The following is an 18,528-nucleotide window of genomic DNA, read 5'->3' on the forward strand; positions in this document are numbered from 1 at the left end:
AATTTACGAATAAGAAGATAGGCGTGCCTGGCTGGCTTGGTCGGTGGAGCACGCAACTCTTGGTCTCAGAGTCGTGAGTTTGAGTCCCACATGGGGTGTAGAGCATACTTTAAAAAAAAGATACTTACTCAGGAGTAACTACTGTTAACATTTTGGTATGTTTTCTTCCCCTTGTTTTAATAATGCTTTTTTAATGTATTTATTATCTAGCTTGCTTTTATTGCCTGTCTTATTCATGATGGTACATAAAGAACTCATTCTTTTAAGCTACCTATGCATGGTATGCTATAGTTTACTTAGCTATCCTTTTATTGATAGACATATAGATTATTGCTTTTTTTGCTATTAAACAATATTGCAGTGAACATACTTCTATGTGCTCTTTGAGCACATGAGTGTTTTTCAAGAAGGTAGAATTACTCAATGATGGGGTGTGCTTTTACGTTTTCTAATCACTGTGTGTTTTCAGTATATTGCTTTATCCATTTACAGACATACACATATATAAATAGATGTTACATATATTTATTTTTCTTTTGAAGTAAAGGACTAGTTGCACTACTCTTATTGCTCTTACTGTCACTTTTTTGACTTATTAACATAATATTGATCTCTTTCCATATCATATGTTCAAAAGTAGTCTAGTGTTATAGGTGGTCTAAACTTTTTCAGGAGATCCACAGATACCTGGAGATATGACTATGAATTTGCCTTCTAGCAACATAATTTTTTTTTTTAATAGAGAAAGAGAGTGGGGTCGAGATGCGCAAGCAAAGAGAGAGAGAGAATCCCAAGCAGGTTCCCTGCCCAAGTGCAGAGCCCGACCTGGGTCTTGATCTCATGACCCAGAGATCATGACCTGAGCCAAAACCAGGAGTCAGATGCTTAACCAAATGAGCCATCCTGGTGCCCCTAGCAAAATAACTTTTAAAAAACTTTAATTTTGGTATTGTTTTAAATTTTAAAATTTGTTTAAAATTTGTTTAAAATTGCAAGAGTAGTGCAAAGAACTCCTTATATGTCCTTTGTCCAGATTCACTAGTTATGAACATTTTGCCCCATTAACTTTCTCTCTTTTTCTCTTTCTGTATGTATGAACTCATAATTGTTCTCTGCTGGAGGGTTAGTGTGATAAAAGCTACCCTGCCAATACTGAAACCAGAAAATCATTCAAAATTTTAATAGATATTGTCAAACAACTCTTCTAAGTCAGTTTTTATCAGTGTTCTCTCACCAGTGTTGTATTGATGCTTCCATATCTTCCTATGTTCAATAATACTTATATTGTAAAGCTATTTTCATAGTACCCTACCTGAGGATAAAAATGTTATTTCAGTATTTTAATTGGCATTTCCCTAAGGTTTAGTGAGGTTGAGAATATTTTCATTCCATTGGAAGGCTTTATATTCTTTTTTAAAAAAGATTATTTATTTATTTATTTGAGAGAGAGAGGGAGCGCACAGAGTGGGTGAGAATATGAGTGGGAGGGGGCAGAGGCAGAGGGAGAAGCAGGCTCCCTGCTGAGCAAGGAGCCTGATGTGGGACTTGATCCCACGACCCTGGGATCATGATCTGAGCCTAAGGCAGATGCTTAACTAACAGAGCCACCAATGCACCCTTGGGAAGGCTTTATTTTCTATTTTGTAATTTGCCTATTTATAGTCTCACCTATTTTCCTATGGGTTATTTTTCTTATTGATTATGCATATGAATTATAATCGTCAGCTATTTGTATCACAAATAACTTCTCATAGTCCATCTTCATCTTTGCTCATGTATCTTTTATCATAAAAAAGTGTTAAATTTTTATGTAAACTTTATCCTTTATGTGTCTCGCTTTTTATGTCAGTGCTTTTTCTGGGTATAGGTATTAATTTCTTTCTTTTTTTTTTTTTTTAATGAAGTTTGTTTTACACCCAGTCTCTGAGCTCTGTCCTCCCCTTGTTGGGCAGCAACTGAAATGTGCTAGTGTGTTATTTTATTGCCTGCTTTGACACTTAATATGTAAAATAAGAAATATTCCTAAGAATATTCTTGAATATATTCTTAGCGAGCATGATTATTAATTAATTAATTAATTGACTAGAGTTTGAAGTATTTTTATTTTATTTTAGTTCCAGTTAGTTAACATACTGTGTTATATTAGTTGTAGGTGTACAATACGGTGATTGCACACTTCCGTACATCACTCTGTGCTCATCATGACAAGTGAACTCCTTGATCCCCATCACCTTTTCAACCATCCCCCCACCCTCCATCCCTCGGGTAACCATCAGTTTGTTCTCTATAGTTAAGAGTCTGTTTCATGGTTTCTTTTTCTCTTTTCCCCCCTTTGCTCATGTGCATTATTTCTTAAATTCCACATGAGAGAAATCATATGGTATTTGTCTTTCTCTGACTGACTTACTTTGGTTAGCATTATACTCTTTAACTCCATTCATGTTGTTGCAAATGGCAAGATTTCATTCTTTTTTGTGGCTGAATAATATTCCGTTGTATACCACATCTTCTTTATCCATTCATTAATTGATGGGCCCTTGGGCTGTTCCCATATCTTGGCTATTGTAGGTAATGCTACTATAAACATAGGGTGCATGTATCCCTTTGAATAAGTTGTTTTTTGTAAATACCCAGTGATGGAATTACTAGATCATAGGGTAGTTCTGTTTTTAGTTTTTTTGGAGCTTCCATACATTCCCACCATCAGTGCATGAAGTTTCCTTTTTCTCCACATCTTCACCAACTCTTGTTCCTTTGTTTTTGATTTTAGCATTTCTGACCAGTGTGACGTGATCCCACTGTAGTTTTGATTTGCATTTCCCTGATGATGAGTGATATTGAACATCTTTTCTTATGTTTGTGGGCCATCTCTCTCCTTCTTCTTTGAAGAAATATCTGTTCACGTCTTCTGCCCACTTTTAATTGGATTATTTGTTTTTCGGGTGTTGAATTTTGTAAGTTCTCTTTTTTTCCAGGTTTTAAAAAATTTGTCTTTTAAAGGTTAACATGTGCATAAAAGGAAACTGAAAAACACAAGAAGCAAAGAACAAAGTCATCCATAATCTCAAGCAGTTTGTAGTTTGACTTCTAGGTCCCGTGTGTGTATATACACAGCTAAATATTTTAATGTAATTAAGCTGCGACAGTTATGTATCGTGCTTTTTTACACACCATGAATATTTACCATTTCAAAGTCTCAAAATTATGGGTATTTTCATAACCAACAATACACTACACCAACTCTATCTGAAAGGAAAAAATATGATCCTGCCTTTCTCAGCAGCAAAAATTTCACAAAAGACAAAAATGGCAACAGGACTCTAGATAAAGATATTGGCAGAAGTACAATTAAAATACTGCATTCACTTAATGTTCAATTAAAAATGAGACATAAAGTAACAGAGTACACAATTTATAATGCTTCTAAAAGAATTCATTATCCAGTCTGTACTATTCAAATATTAGCAAGGACATATGTTTCCATTGAATCACTTCATGTATTCCTATAGGACAGCCAAAGGAGATGCACACACATTTAAACAGTTATCATTAAAATGTAAATATGAACACATCTGCATACATCTTTCCCTTTATATTTCCTTCTGCCCCTCTGCTGCCAACCTAATGGGTAAGTCCAGACGTACATTTCTCAGAGCCAGTTTAACAATTCCATATCTGAGATGCTTCCTTTCTATCAATTATAACAAAAAGAAACTTATAAGTTGGTTAGTTCACTAGTGATACATTTTATCATATATTATCATCTTGGGACATCCAAAAAGCTTAGATGTTACAAAATAATGAACCTTGTCCACAGCAAACACAGGCACTTTACAAAAACGCACACGTAGACCTATGGTTATAATCTAAAACTGCCTTCTAGTTACAGAGATGCTAACAAAAAGCCCTTCCCTTTCTGAGTTGTATAAGTTCTTTATGTATTTTGGATACAAACTCTTTATTGGATTTGTCATTGGTAAATATTGTCTCCCATTCTCTAGGTTGCCTTTGAGTTTCGTTGATTGTTTCCTTTGCTGTGCAGAAGTATTTTATGTTGACGAAGTCCCTATAGTTTATTTTTGCTTTTGTGTTCCCTCCTCAGTAGATGTATCTAGAAAGAAGTGGCTGTGGCCGATGCCAGAGAAGTTACTGCCTGTGCTCTCTTCTAGGATTTTTATGGTTTCAGGTCTCCCATTCAGGTCTTTAATCCATTTTGAGTTTATTTTTGTGTATGGTGTAAAAAAGTGGTCCAGTTTCATTCTTTTGCATACTGCTGTCCAGTTTTCCCAATACCATTTGTTGAAGAGACTTTTTCCCCATTAGATATTCTTTCCTGCTTTGTTGAAGCTTGGTTGACCATACAATTATGGATTCATTTCTGGATTTTCTATTCTGTTCCATGGATCTGTGTGTCTATTTTTGTGCCAGTACCATACTGTTTTGATTAACGCAGCTTTGTAGTATAACGTAGGAGTCCAGAAATGTGATGCCTTCAGCTTTGTTCTTCTTTTTCAAGATTCTTTGGCAATTCTGTGTCTTTCGTGGTTCCATATAAATTTTAGGAGTATTTGTTTTAATTCTGTGAAAAATGCTGTTGGTATTTTGATAGGGATTACTTTAAATGTGTAGATGAACTTTGGGTAGTATAGACATTTTGGCAATATTTGTTCTTCCAATCCATAAGCTTGAAATGTCTTTCCATTTATTTGTGTCATGTTTAATTACTTGCATCAATATTTTATAGTTTTCAAAGTACAGGTCTTTTACCTCTTTGATTAGGTTTATTCCTAGGTATCTTATTATTTTTGGTGCAATTGATTTTTTGGTCACTTATGCAAAATTATGGACCCAGTGCTTCTGATGAAAAACCATCAATACAACTTTGGTTCCTTGTTAATTTGATATGTGTAACTGATGATTATCAATATAAACCTGGTACAATGTCATAAAAGACTTTCCTTCTTAAAAGGCACTAATTATTTCTTTACTTAGATATGTATTTTCTTTTATTCCCATTTTGGTAAAATCCATGCAATAAAAATTGAGATATTGAATAGCAAAGTCAAAACAGCAGTCTCACATTGTTTATATGTCTCTTCTATTGCACACCCTTTGCAAATACCTTCTGTTTGCATCCCTTTTTAAACACCACTGAGAGATGGCCAACTAGTGACAGCATCTCATTACACTTTTGGAAAGGTCTCCTAAATCTCTAACCTATTATTCCTCTTGGTGTCTTCTGGAACCACACAGGATAAATCTCAAGTCTATCTCATTATCCACATTTCCCCTGCCCATGTTTTGGCATAACCACGGTCCTTCTTCGACAGAGCACCTCAAGAAGAGGCTTGCAGCAAGCAGTCTGTAGGACTTACTTGTCTCTGTGTCCAAGTATTTTCCTCTCCGCCACATGGCACTAACTACCCTGGGTATTAACAGCAGACATTTGTATTGTATATACCGTCTGCATAAATGAGAATGTGGTTGGCAAATGGAAAATAAATAAAGTCAATGGTTGAAATGAGAAAGTGATGAAAATGGTATGAAGTAAAGGGGCTTTGGGGGCTTCATTATTTAGAACTTGTGAAGTTAGGGGTCCCAGATTAGTTTGTGAGAGGCCAGGGTGGAATGGATATTGTCAAGATGATAAAGTTTCATCATCTCACTGTGAGAAAAGGCTGTGGCAATTGTGACTGAATTCTCTAGTGTGCTCAGTCAGTTAGATGTCTCTGGTTGACCAGAGTTAGATGTCTCTCTCTCTCTCTCGATACTAAGTAAATGGGAAGGCTGGAGGTGGAGTGAAGTCAATCACGGAGATCACATGTTATCTTCAACAATGTCCATCCCTGTCTGGAGTGGTAATGCAAAAGAAAGACAGGAACTTGTGTGAGACTTAATGAAACATAGAGAGGAATCATTGTCTTTCCCTTGCCAGTCAGGGATGATGACTTCGGCCACCATGCATCATGCCTCCCTTTTCATAAATTTCAGTAAGCTTGGTGATTTATGGGAGCTCAGATCCCTTGGTCGATGAAAAGTTTCTCTGTTCCAGTTTTTATATGATAGCCTCTTGAAGATTTGAAGAGCAACCAAATATTCAAGTTCTTTTAGCCATTCTTAAAATGACAGGTTTTCTGGCATCTTGTCTTTGTCGCTCTTAAATGGGTACAGTTTAATTTAACTCTGTTCTTTATGAAATTTGGAAGCCAGACACAATGTATTTTGGTTGTAGAAAACCACAGTAGGAGGCAGTTAAACTCTTACTCCTTGAGCTGATTTCTAAGTTAAATTCTTATTCAATTAAAACCTAAAATATGTTTAATAGAAGAATATATTCCGAGTCAGTTCTTAAAAACTGATATTACAACATAGTGTGGATTTTACTTTGTCATACTCATCATTTCAAGTTCACAGTCAATGCATTGGCTTCTATTGGGACCAATCAAACTCTTGCATGTCATTGAAGCTTCAAGCTTCTCTCTAAGTCTTTGGCAGAATTAAGGATCTTTTCATCATGAATATCAAACAACCACAAAAAAATCCACAAGAACAAAACAACCACCAACCACCACAACAAAGACAGTATGACCTCTTCTTAATTACCGGGTACCCAGTGTGCTGGCTAATAATTTTAATACATCTTTTTCTCCTTTTCCCCATGCACTTTTATCTGAGAAGAACAGTGGGAAAAAAGCAAGGGACATTTGAATTACCCAGATTTGTGGATCTGGACCAAGGCCAGTGTCCTAGGCAGACTTGAAATGACTGGTTCCCAAGTGAGATCTGGCAATTCCATCCCCACAGCAATGACAAGATGTGCTTAATGCCTTTCAAGGCACTTTGAGATGTATGATTGCATTTGATCTTTACCTTGGGGGTTAGTAGGAGAAGTGGCCTTGTCTTCACCTGGGCCCAAGAGCAAACTGAGCACAAGAACTTACCCAGTTCACACACAGTCTCTAGAGGCAAGAGGAAAAACCTGACGTCCCACCTTCTAGCCTGGGGCTCTTTCCGCAGAATCCCGCTGCCTGCTCAGATGCTGGGGTAAATCTGTGAAGTCGTCTTGTACTGAAGTGAATATGCCCATGGCAAGGCCTCTGAATCTCAGAGTAAAAAAGGAAGTAAACCAACAGGGAGGAAGAAAGCCTTCAGCATCTTAGATCTTTGTTTCTAAGAAAACCTGGAGGACGTAGTTGGATGATTTGACATATGTTTTAACAATGAAGGGCTTCACCATATAACTATGATATGAAAAGACGGAGTCTCCAAGGTAGTTGGGAAATCGGCCTGCTTTAATTTACACAGAATCTTCTTTGGAGCTAAAACTGCCTGTGAGATAGATCTGTGGTAAAGAAATGATCCCAGGAGAGAAAAACTATCACTAAGGCAGGAGAGTGAAATGTTTTCTCTCCTGGATACCACTGGAGCTGGGTCAAGGGCATAAAGCTTTAGACTTTTCTTCAGTTAGTGCCCCACCAGCTGGCACGATGGTGAGCCAATGCTGTGGGCAGAGAGGTACCTTACAAGTGCCATTTCAATGACAGGAATACCAGGGAGTGAGAATTTGAGGAGGAGAATTGTATCAAGAAACCTGAAGTATTTCCCCCCTTTTTATGTCCACCTGACTGTTGTTTTCCATCTGTCTTCTGTCTCTCTCATGGCCGTGGCAGCACAGCCGATTTAGAGGGCTCTGTCTGTGCCTGTAGGGCTCAGGGATAGGCTACTTTTCTCTTCGAAGGGCCAGTCATATGCCGGGAAAACATTATTTGGAGTTCCTGTGCATGTTAAAGATAGCTCAGTTGTCAGCTTGGGGGAAGTTGAGCTCCTCAGAGTCAAAATGAGTAGTATAGAGCACATAAAACTCAATTTCATCAGTGCAGCAAATGTTTCAGATGTATTTTATTTCCACTCTACAAGCAGTTACAGAAAGAACGAGAAAGAGCGGGAGGTAATGAATCATAGGAAGATTAACAGGACCACATACTTTATTATCATGTTGAAAATGGACCTAGACTGCTATACACAGCTTTCTTTCTACATCCAGAAACAATGTAGTCTCCCCTTTGGGTTGGAGGGCCATAGCAACCCATGAGCGAAATGGGGAAAAATACGCTCTGGGCCGCAAAGGGCCACTGAATAGTGTTGTTCACATTCCCAGGGGCTCAGAGGCCAGACCCCAAGGCCTAGTGAAGATGGAGCGCTCCACCCCGTGTTAGAGCCTTGCTGTGATCCCGGAGGCACTGCCCCCTGCCAGGCTGCTGTGCTATCAGGATCCCTAGTCCCATGGGTGTAAGTCACCCAGCCAGGGACAATTTGGAAGGGTCCCGTTCCTTTATCCATCCTGTGTCTGACTTGCCAGGTCAGGCAACTGGAAAGCCCAAAGGAGAAGACCACTGTGGGTTCCTGTGGGGCGTCTCCCATCCCTCCTCCTTGGCAGGGGCCCTGGGAAAGGGATACCAGGAAGATTTTCTGACTTCAGTGGCTGAAGACAGAGGGCTGGTGTTGGTTCTCTTAATCTAAAAGTGAAAAATTTCAAGAACATACGTAATAATTTAAAACCGTGCAGTACCATCCAAATATTAATAGATCTGGAACAGCATTGTTATTTTTTAAAATTTTTATTTATTTATTTATTTATTTATTTTTGGAACAGCATTTTTAAAAAGAAGTTATTTTTCTGCCGTATACTTTATTAAAAACCACGGTAGTTTTGAATCTGCCTTGAACATCACTGATTTGACCAATGTAATTTACTTTCTCTAGATAGATAGGTTCTATTATAAAGATGTGAACATAGTTTTTAAAATAGGTGTCTTTATTATTGATTATATAGCTGAATGTGTCTGTTAGAAATGACTCCAACAATTTAAAAATGGAATGAGCATGTGTTTTTTGGTTTTTGTTTTTTGGCTATATAGCTGTATGTGTTTATTGTGATTCGAACAATTTAGAAATGCAGAAAGTGGAAGTGGTCCTGTAGTCCTATTTCTCAACAATTGCCACTGTTAGCTATAAATTTGTTTCTAACTTACAGGAGCTTAAGGACGAGAGTTTTAAGTGCGCCTGTGTTTTCATATTGGGTTACATTTGTTCTCTCTGCAAAACCTCATAGCATAAACAACAGCAAACCCATTATAATAACAGAAAAACGAAAATTCGTACAAAGCTACAATAGATACCCAAAAGACCCCGAACATTTAAATGTGCTAGGTCTGTTCATTGTGTTCTTTCTGGCTTTTTACAGTCGTTGTAGGTAAGAGGTGAGAATCTTTGATGAATCTGCCAAACCATGGTAAGTGTTCTTACTGCTCTTCTGGGTGTTTGTGAGCTCATCATGGTGTTCTGAATTTCCATACTTAGGTTAAAAAACCTCTTGGTAGTTTAAGCAATCTTTTTTAAATCCCTTCTCTGGACGGCCACCTGGATATGATTATATAGTCATGGCATTTATCATCACCTGTGGCTGTTTGAAGCAAATGTGTTAGTTTAATTAGACTTCATGTTTCTTTACTGGTGATCATTTGTTTATCAAACAGTACTGGGGGCTTCGTGTGTGCCTAGCACAGTGCTAGGATCAAGGGTACAAAGGGACAAAGCTGGTAGGAAAGAGAGACACACACGTGGACAGCTCCAAGGTGATATGAGAAGAGGGCATATGGGGTACTGAAACCCGGAGGACAGAGTGACTCCTTTTTGCCAGAAGATACCAGGGAAAGATTCTCAGAGGACTGACATTTCGGTGACCTGAGTCATGAAAATTTGGTAAGAACTTGTAGGTGGAGAAGAGGCTGGGGATGAAAGAAGAAGCAAGGTGTGTGAAGGCAAAGGTGCACTGATAGAGAAGGGAATGAACATTCGTGAAGTGCCTACTGTGTGCCAGACACTGCGCGTCAGCTAATTTGACCCTGTCAGGCCTACGTCATTGCCCTTGTTTTGCCCGGGAGGAAACTCAGGCTTGGGAGAGTTATGTGACTTGCCCAAGTTCTTGAGTTACCACTTGGGGAGTCAGGATTCACACCCGTGGTACTGTCAGTAGCGTGAGGCTGAGGAAAGAGCTTGTCTTCTGGTGGGAGTGATACCTTGTTGTGGCTGGAGTTGGGCATGCCTTGAAGGAAACAGACAGAAACGAGGTGAAAGATGGAGAATGGAACCAATTAGTGAAGGGCATTTTCAGCCTGCATAAGATTGGCTCTTAGTGTTTGAGAATACCAGTAAGGGTTTGTAAGCATAGCAAGAAGCTTGACTTTTGGTTTTTGTTATCAACCCTTTTAACCCCTCACCTCCTTCTGGGATTTTAGCCCTGAGTGGGGAGAAGCCGTACCGTATATGTCTCTGTCTCCTGATTTCTCTCTTTACCTTGACCACTTCTTCCCTCTTCACTTCTCCTTGTGTTCCCAACTCACTGGGACTTCTCTAGGTCATCCTGTCTTCCTTTGGGAAGGGCCTTTAACCTTCTACTTTGTGCTATCATAGTGGCCATGGGGCAAAGAAGGAGGGAGGTCAACTTTAGATAAAGGAATTTCAAGTGAATTTCAAAGCTGTCGTACTTGTCATCTGATGGTAGCTGCTACAGTAGTCTAGGTGAGGGATAATAAAAGCCAGAAGAGAGTCCTACAAGTGAGCCTTGGTGAAACCAAATGTGGGGTGATGAGAGGGAGTTGTTGAAGATGACTTTGGGGTTCCTCGTTGGGGCAACCATTGAATAAAGATTCACTTGACGGGGGTACCTGGGTGGCTCAGTCGGTTAAGCGTCTTCCTTTGGCTCAGGTTATGGTCCCGGGGTCGTGGGATGGAGCCCCGCATCAGGCTTGCTGCTCAGCGGAGAGCCTGCTTCTCCTTCTGCCTCTGCCTCTCTGTCTCTCATGAATAAATAAATAAAATCTTTAAAAAATGAAAGCAGTCTAAAAAAAAAAAGATTTACTTGACAGAGAAAAGACGAGGAGCGGGAATAGTTGTGAGGGCAGAGGGGAGGAGGAGGAGGTTTGGGGGATGGGAGGAAGAGAGGGAAGGTAATGAATTCAATTTTGGATCTGACTGAAATGCTGTCTAATAGGAGAAATATGGGGCTAGCACCTGGGAGAGAATCTGCCTGGAGAAATAGGTCTGGGAAACAGGTGAGACTATCTAGGAAGAAAAGGAAGAGAAACTCACTGTCATTGTAGATGCTAAATTTAAAGACATAAACAAGGTCATCATTGTTTTAATTCCTCCTTGCATTTGACAATGACCCAGTACTTTGGAACCTCTCCTCCAGGTTCCTGCAACGGGGCAGGTCTGAGGTCCCAGGGTACCGTCAAGGGTGTCTGCTGCTACTTCTGATCCCCAAGGGGACCTTTAAAGCCCCACGCCCGACACATCGATCCATGGTATACTAAGTTCATATCAGAATGAGGCCAGAATATTCTATGCAATGAAAACTTTGATGAAGGGTTAAAAACAAATAATTTGCAGGTATGTGCAGAGGCACTGTTTAATTTTTTGTAGCTGAGCTGAATTTGTTAAGTGAACTCCTGGAAATAGAACATGTACTTCTCAAAACCATCATTGTTATGCCTGAGACATGGTGTAACCTTTGGAGGTCCTGTGCTAATATAATTGCCTTGCTGTCTTTGAAAGGTGTCTTTTAATTGGGTTTCAGAGTAGCAGTTGCTGTCGAGGTGCTGGTTGCAGCTTTTCAGTGGCTTGGGCCAGTTCATTAAGCGTCTCCTCTCCCTGGGCTGGATGACTGAGCTTGGACAGTAGCCAGCAGTTACTGAAATGCCATCACTTATAGGGTTGACCTTTAAGATACTGATTTGTTATATTATTGAGTTTCGACTTTTTTCCTCTCAAATTTAAATGGAGCTTTATTGAATACAGTGGTAAACTCAATTCTTCTCACTCTCTGTGGCCTTTTCCATCAGATTATTTCCCCCTGGTTCCTAGCATTTAGTGCTCTGACTGGACAAGAGGTTTAAGAAGTAAAGACAGCTTGCCATTTATGGGGCTTAGGACTGTCCGTGGGAAGTGTGGTGGATTATCGCACAGGCATGACTCAGAGTCCTCAATGGACCGATGATTTATGTACAGAGAAGTCTCTTAGCCAGTTTTGTTCTTTTTGGTAAAATTGTGCTGGAAATTCTTTTTTTTCTTAAGTTTTTATTTTAATCCCAGTTAGTTAACATACAGTGTTACATTAGTCTCGGGTGTACAATACAGTGTTTCAACACTTCGTACATCACCCTGTGCTCTTCACAGCAAGTGCCTCCTTCATCCCTCTCACCTATTCCCCCATCGTCCCACCCACCTCCCCTCTGGTGACCATCAGCTTGTCCACTGTAATTAAGAGACTGTGTCTTGCTTTCTCTCTCTCTCTCCCTCTCTTTCCCCTTATGCTGGAAATTCTTATCTCTAGATTATGGCCCTGAAGGTTTTTAATTCATTTGAAAAAAATGAGCACGTAACTGTCACACTGAATAAACAAAACCTTGGGGTGGGTGGGAAGGTGGGACGACAGAAAGAACTCTGTGTTTGGCTTTGGCTCTCCCTTAGAGCAGCTCTGTGGCCTGGTTCTTTTTATGCCCCAGGAAGACGTCCTGGGCAGGTCCAGTGTATTTTCTGATCCTTCTTGTATAATAAAAAGCTCTCCAGTCACATGTCCTTTCCAGACAGTCTCAGTTTGGTAATTAATATGTCGGTCCTCAGACAGACTGGTTGAAAGTGAAAGCTTCTCTGGAGTGGATTTCAAGTTCAGTTTGTCACATTCTACCAAAAATTAAAACTCCTGATGGTTTTATTGAAATACATTGAAATAATAGATTAATTTACTTCTTAGAGGTGATAAACACATTTTCTTATACTTAGTCTTAAGTTACTTATATTTGTTTTTGCAAATGCTGTGTTTTCAAAATTAAGCTTGTGTTTGTTGATATTATACCAAAGTGCAATAAACTTTTGTGTATTGATTTTTGTATTTAACTATTTTGTTCAGTGTTCTTATTCTAATAGTTTTTCAATGAACTTTTAATATAGACAATTATATCAGCTGTGAAAATGATTTTTTCCCTTGCTTTCCATTTCTCATGCCTTTTTCCTTTATTTTTCTATATTGCCCTCCAGGCAGAATTAATAAATAGAAGTGTTGGTAACGGCCATCTTTTTCTTATTTTTGATTTTGGAAGGGTTGCTTGTGTTTTTTTTTTTAAGTAAAGATTTCTATTTATTAATCTGAGAGAGAGTGAGACAGAGAGAGCACGTGCGAGCAGAGGGGACGGGCAGAGGAAGTAGCAGATTTTGAGCAGGGCTCCCTGACTCGGGGCTCGATCTCAGGACCCTGGGATCATGACCTGAGCCAAAGGCAGACGCTTAACTGACTGAGCCCCCCACGCACCCCAGAAGGGTTGCTTGTAATAGTACACCAATAGGTAAAATATTTATAGTAAATTTTTTTGTAGCTATCCTTTATGAGGTTTAGAAGTTTCGGTAAGGAGTTTTCATCATGCCTCTATGTAGAGTCTTATCCAGTATCTTCTCTGTATCCAGGGAGGTGTTGTGGGCTGACCTCACAGAAGGGTGTTAAGATGCAACCTATTGTATCTTCTAGGTGCAAAGTCATTGCCAAGTGGACTGGGAGTGATACTGCATTTCGAAATATGATTTATATAGTGCTGATGCATTTTTTAAACATATACCCTTTGTAGGGAAATACTGTATTATGTGGTCATGCTTGAAAAATAAAACTAAACTTTGTTTGTTTTTCTCTCCAGTATTACTTTACCGTTCTTTTTGGCCACGAAGGTCAGAAACCTCTGGAGCTGCGCTGTGAGGAGGAGCAGGATGGTAAAGAGTGGATGGAGGCCATTCACCAAGCCAGGTATGGATTCAAATCCTCTGTGTGACACTGGGTTGCCTGGGTCTCTCATATTGGAGTTTTCACTGTTGGCTGTAGTTTTGGAAGAACTTGCAATTCCAAGATGGGTTTCCCCTTGGTACCTCCTCTTTAGTGATGTGTGAGATGATTCTTTGAGCTTTTTATGGCTAAATTCTAGCTAAAGATGAAAAGTAATATATATAACGGTAATAATAATAGTAATAGGTCACTTTTGTGGATTGTGCCTGTGTGCCAGGTACTCTTCTAAGTGCTTCTCAATTAAAGCATTTATTAATCGTATTGATTTGCTTATCCTCTCAACAATCTGAGAGTGGGAATTATAATTACCCCTTTTACAGAGAAGGAAAATGAAGCCCAGAAGGTTGGTTTGCTTGTGTGAGGTCGCACAGCTGGTAGGTGGCAGGGCCGGAACAGGGAGCCAGGCGAGCCCACATCTGTAAACCCTGCCCTGGGCAACCTGGTTATCAAGAAGGGTGATGCTGACTCTATCTAGGGAGATAGAAGAGTATGATTTTATTTCCTCCTAAGAAATCCCAGGAAGGTAGAAAGAACTCACTCAACCTCAAACAAGAACAAGAAATCTGAAAGAGACTCAGGCAGATCCCTCTCTTGTGTTTTTCATATTCATTTCTTAAGTCCAGCCCATTTGTGCTTCAAATACGTCCCATGCTCGCTGCTTTCCTGCCTGTCCCCTCCCTAGTCCAGTCTCTGGTTACTCTGTAAGTCCCTGCTTATATCCCCGCTGCTTCCATGGCAAAACTCCATTTGGGGCACATCTTCCTTTCCTTCACCTGACGTGCCCCCTGCTTCTCCTAAGTGCCTGTACATGTCTCCACTGCCCCTGAGCCTGAAACTGTCCCCCACAAGTAGCCCTCACAGGCCCTTTCGCGAAATTGCCGAAGCAGTTGCATCACTACACATAGAATATTTAACAATTTAGGACAACTTAGGGTTTTGTTTTGGTTTGGTTTTTTACATATTTCACATGTGTGATTTCTGTGTCTTGAGCTGGATTGCATGCACCTTGAGAGTGAGGAGGAGAAGTCTTCATTTCCGAACAAGGCACAGTGCGAATTATGTAGTAGGTGACCAAGAAATATTTTCAGATTGATTGCAAAGAGGATGGGGCATTTGTTCTGAGTTTAGACTCTTCTTGAACCCTTGAGATTTTTTTCCCTGAAAGTCTCCTCCCTCTTCTCCCCTCCCCACCTCTCTTTTTTCTTCAACTACTTTTTATTGACCACCTGCCTCCTCTGTGTCAGGCAACATGCTAAGTGTTTTACATGCTTTGTTTATTCCTCACAACTACCCACTTTACAGATGAGGAAACAAAGGCTTATGATTATTAAGCAGATTGGCCAACATCTGACGTGAAGTTGTTAAACTGCAGAGCTGGGCTTCAAACCCAGATTAATCTGACTCCAGAGCCTTAACCGGTGTTTTGGATTGTACCTGTCTTTAGTCCCGTCTTTTTCTCTTCAATCTTCCCCTTTTCTGTTTCTTTTTCTTTTCCTCTATGCAGAGATGCAAATAGATTAATGTAAGATCGGGGTTGAGAGTAGAAGATGTTATTTGCAAAATATTTCCGTTCATTTTCTTTCCTCCTCTTCAAAGTATTTCTTTGAGATGCACAGGGTTGGCACCAAATGCTGCTCTCCGAGTGGGCCCCGGAGGCAGCTTGTCTGCACCACGATCCTGGCACACCGTTCAGCTGTCTGTTCTCTCATTTTTTTTGTCTGAGGGTTTTGCTCCAGACTTTACTGTAATGTACAATGACTTGCTATAGAAAGAAGGCCAAGTCTTCAAAGGTGAAAGAAATACCAGGTTGTCAAGGTAGAACTCTCGGGTTCTTTCTAGACAAAACCTCTGTGTAATTCCTTCCTACCTGGGAATTAAAACGAAGTAAATAACTCAAAACATGTGTATTTGTCCCCCCCTCCCCCCTGCCTTTTTTCATTCCAGAAAAGCCAGATACTATTAGTAACCTAAATATCTTACCTTTGTAGTTGCCAAGCCAATACTGGGGTGGACCAAATAGAGAGTGTGAATTACTTAAAAAATGGTTAGATTTTAAGTGCGGTTTTTTTTTTTCCCTATACAATGAGAACTTTGTCATATATGTGGGTGTGGGTCAGTATTTGGGGTTGACTGACATATGATCAAAAGCAAGGCACTTGTGGTCTTGTCAGAAGACAGACTTTAGAAGCCACCTTAGTGGTTTAGGTGAGTGAACGATCAAAATTCTCTTGTGGATTTGAAGATTTAGTGAATAATTGATTTTTTTTAATGTCCTGACTTTTTGGTCCATTAGATTTGGTTTTCCTTTGATTTGAGGCCCAGGACTGGGTTCTTTGATGACTTCTTTTTAATCAGACTGCTTTCTACTGGAGTTCTTATATTTGACTTTTTGCATTGAGATGCTTCTTAATTTTTTTTGTTTTATAAATCAGGGAAGATAACTTTTTCATTGAAGTCTTCTGAGTGGAGTTTTTGGTGTAAACTTGGATCTGTGAAATTCATTCTGACTGTTCATACATGTGCAGAGCCAGAAAGTTAATGAAGCTGATTCAGAGAAAGAGTTTGTCAGCCAGTTTTGCTTGGCATTGGGCTAATGACACAACTGATTGGTTGACTAAATATCAGAGGACAGTGTGATGGTGTTAACTGGGTGCCACTGCTTTTTTAATAGAAAATGCTCCGTAATTATGGTTTTATTGATGCCTCTTTTTAAAAGTCTGAGCTGTTGGTTAACTGATGACTATTTTAGCCCAAGATCAGTTCTTTTCTGAGTGTCCTGCTGACACTGCATGGAAACAGGGACCGCTCAGAACCCTTCTCCTGGTCTCTGCTGTTTTCCTGGGATGTCTTCTCAGTACTGGGTTGGGCATGGTGTCCTTGAGTGCCATGAAAGTCACATTCTTGCTGCTGGCTCTTGTACCTCAGAGCTGAACCTACTTGTTCCAGTTTGACTTCAGGGGATCTCTGGGCTTTTGGCGGGATGTTGAGTTGCATGTTTTCTCCCTTAGACGGGGCCCAAGGAAAAATCTTTTTGGAAATTATATTCTCATTTTGGAGCTCTGACAGGGTCCAGAAAGCTTGTTTTACAGTTTTTCTTGAAGTTGGCCAATATTACATTTCTAGAACACTGGCGCATTTATAATATCATTCCATCACTTATTATTGGCACCAGTTCATGGGAAGCTGCTAGCAAGACTCAGTCTTATTTTTGTCTGGATGAAGAGAGTCCAGAGCATTTTAATGGCATTGAAGTTCTATGCTTATTCCATAAGTGGTTTGGTAGTTGAGCATGGAACTCTGGATATTCCTAATAACCTGATTTTTCTTGTTGTTGTCCTCTTGGTCTTATCTGTCTACTATGGTTGATTTAGTCATTGATGTTAGGACAGTCAAAAACATTGACTCAGTTAATTATGGGTCCTTAGCGCTCATTGGCTGAAAAGACAACATCCACAGCACTTTTTCTCCACTTTTCATCTGCTGGAAACTAACCAAGCAAAGCCTATGCAGTTAGGTGGTGGTCGTGGCCTGGAAGAGGATCTAGGTGTGCGGAGGCTCCAAGCTCTTCCCGTTCTGGACTAAGCCTAAGACCTGAAGGACCTGGTCTGTGACGGTTAAGAGAAGTGGAGAGTATTCCAAAGATGGGGTGGAAGATAGGCTTCCTCTGGGACTTGTGACCACCTGGATGCGAGCCGTATTAGATATCTAACACATCTCTCAGGCCCCTAGTGTGGAAAGTGTCATTTTCTGGGAGAAGAAATGATGGATGAAAGCAGGTTTGTGGGGCAGAGATGATGAGCGCTGGTCAGGAAGGGCCTCTGCAGGGAATGGGAGGGCCTGCTTGCCTGGAAGGGGCTATAAGGAGCCCTTCTGAGGGATCTCCTTGCCCTTGCTGTGTAAGATATGAGAAAATGAGTATTAGAAGCTACTAGAGAAGTAGGGTGTGTCCTGAGGGGAAAGCTGGCTTTGGGTTTCTACCAAAGCTCAGGTTAGGGGAGGCCTTGTGACAAGTTGGAGACGTAGAGAATATTGTGCCTGGTACAGTGCACCATGGAATATGCACAGTTTTTCTTTTTTTTTCTCCCTGCAAAGGTATGGCTTATGCTTTCGGTGTTTGAGACTGTCCTACTGTGTCTTTTGCCTGCTGTCTAATTTTTCCGATTGTAACTGTCTTCAGACCCCCACCTTGACTCTCCTGCTCTTCTTGGGTGCGGTGGCCAGGGCTCTCAGGCTCTTCTCAGTGGGGAGGACATTTGCAAGCGAAAAGGAGCTGGGTGTGTGCTTCCTTTCCATAAAGCTCCTGTCGGATGTAGTTTGGCAAGGCCAAGACAAAAACCCATTCCCTCACCCTGTGGGTCCTGAATTTGACAAACTGAGAGACTTAATCTTAATCTTCCAGTTAACTCTTTCAGTGAAGTCTTGTCCTCTTGGCCACTGAAGAAAGCCCTATTCCAGCCTCTTGGGTCTGTTTTTATCTGCAGTCCTTTTGATCACATGTGCCTGAGGCAGCCTGTAGTTCATTCTCTTCACCTGCCCTCCTCCGTCTGTTGTTCTCCCCTCCCCCACAATTTACACAACCGGGCGTCTCACACGCCCCAACATAGTAACTGCACTAAACACCTAGTGCCTGTAACCTCATT

The 18,528-nt window shown here is 40.4% G+C and overlaps 1 protein-coding gene across 1 annotated transcript in view; it reads left to right on the forward strand.

Moving 5' to 3' along the window:
* Positions 1–18,528, forward strand: part of RASGRF2 (Ras protein specific guanine nucleotide releasing factor 2) — a 229,871-nt gene that overhangs the window by 51,469 nt on the left and 159,874 nt on the right. The window contains exon 2 of the mRNA XM_019796394.2: positions 13,746–13,852. Within this exon, the coding sequence (XP_019651953.1) occupies positions 13,746–13,852 (107 nt within the window). The remainder of the gene's footprint in view (positions 1–13,745; positions 13,853–18,528) is intronic.

The sequence above is a fragment of the Ailuropoda melanoleuca genome, chromosome 3 (assembly GCF_002007445.2).
Source record: "Ailuropoda melanoleuca isolate Jingjing chromosome 3, ASM200744v2, whole genome shotgun sequence".
Classification (NCBI taxonomy): Eukaryota; Metazoa; Chordata; class Mammalia; order Carnivora; family Ursidae; genus Ailuropoda; species Ailuropoda melanoleuca.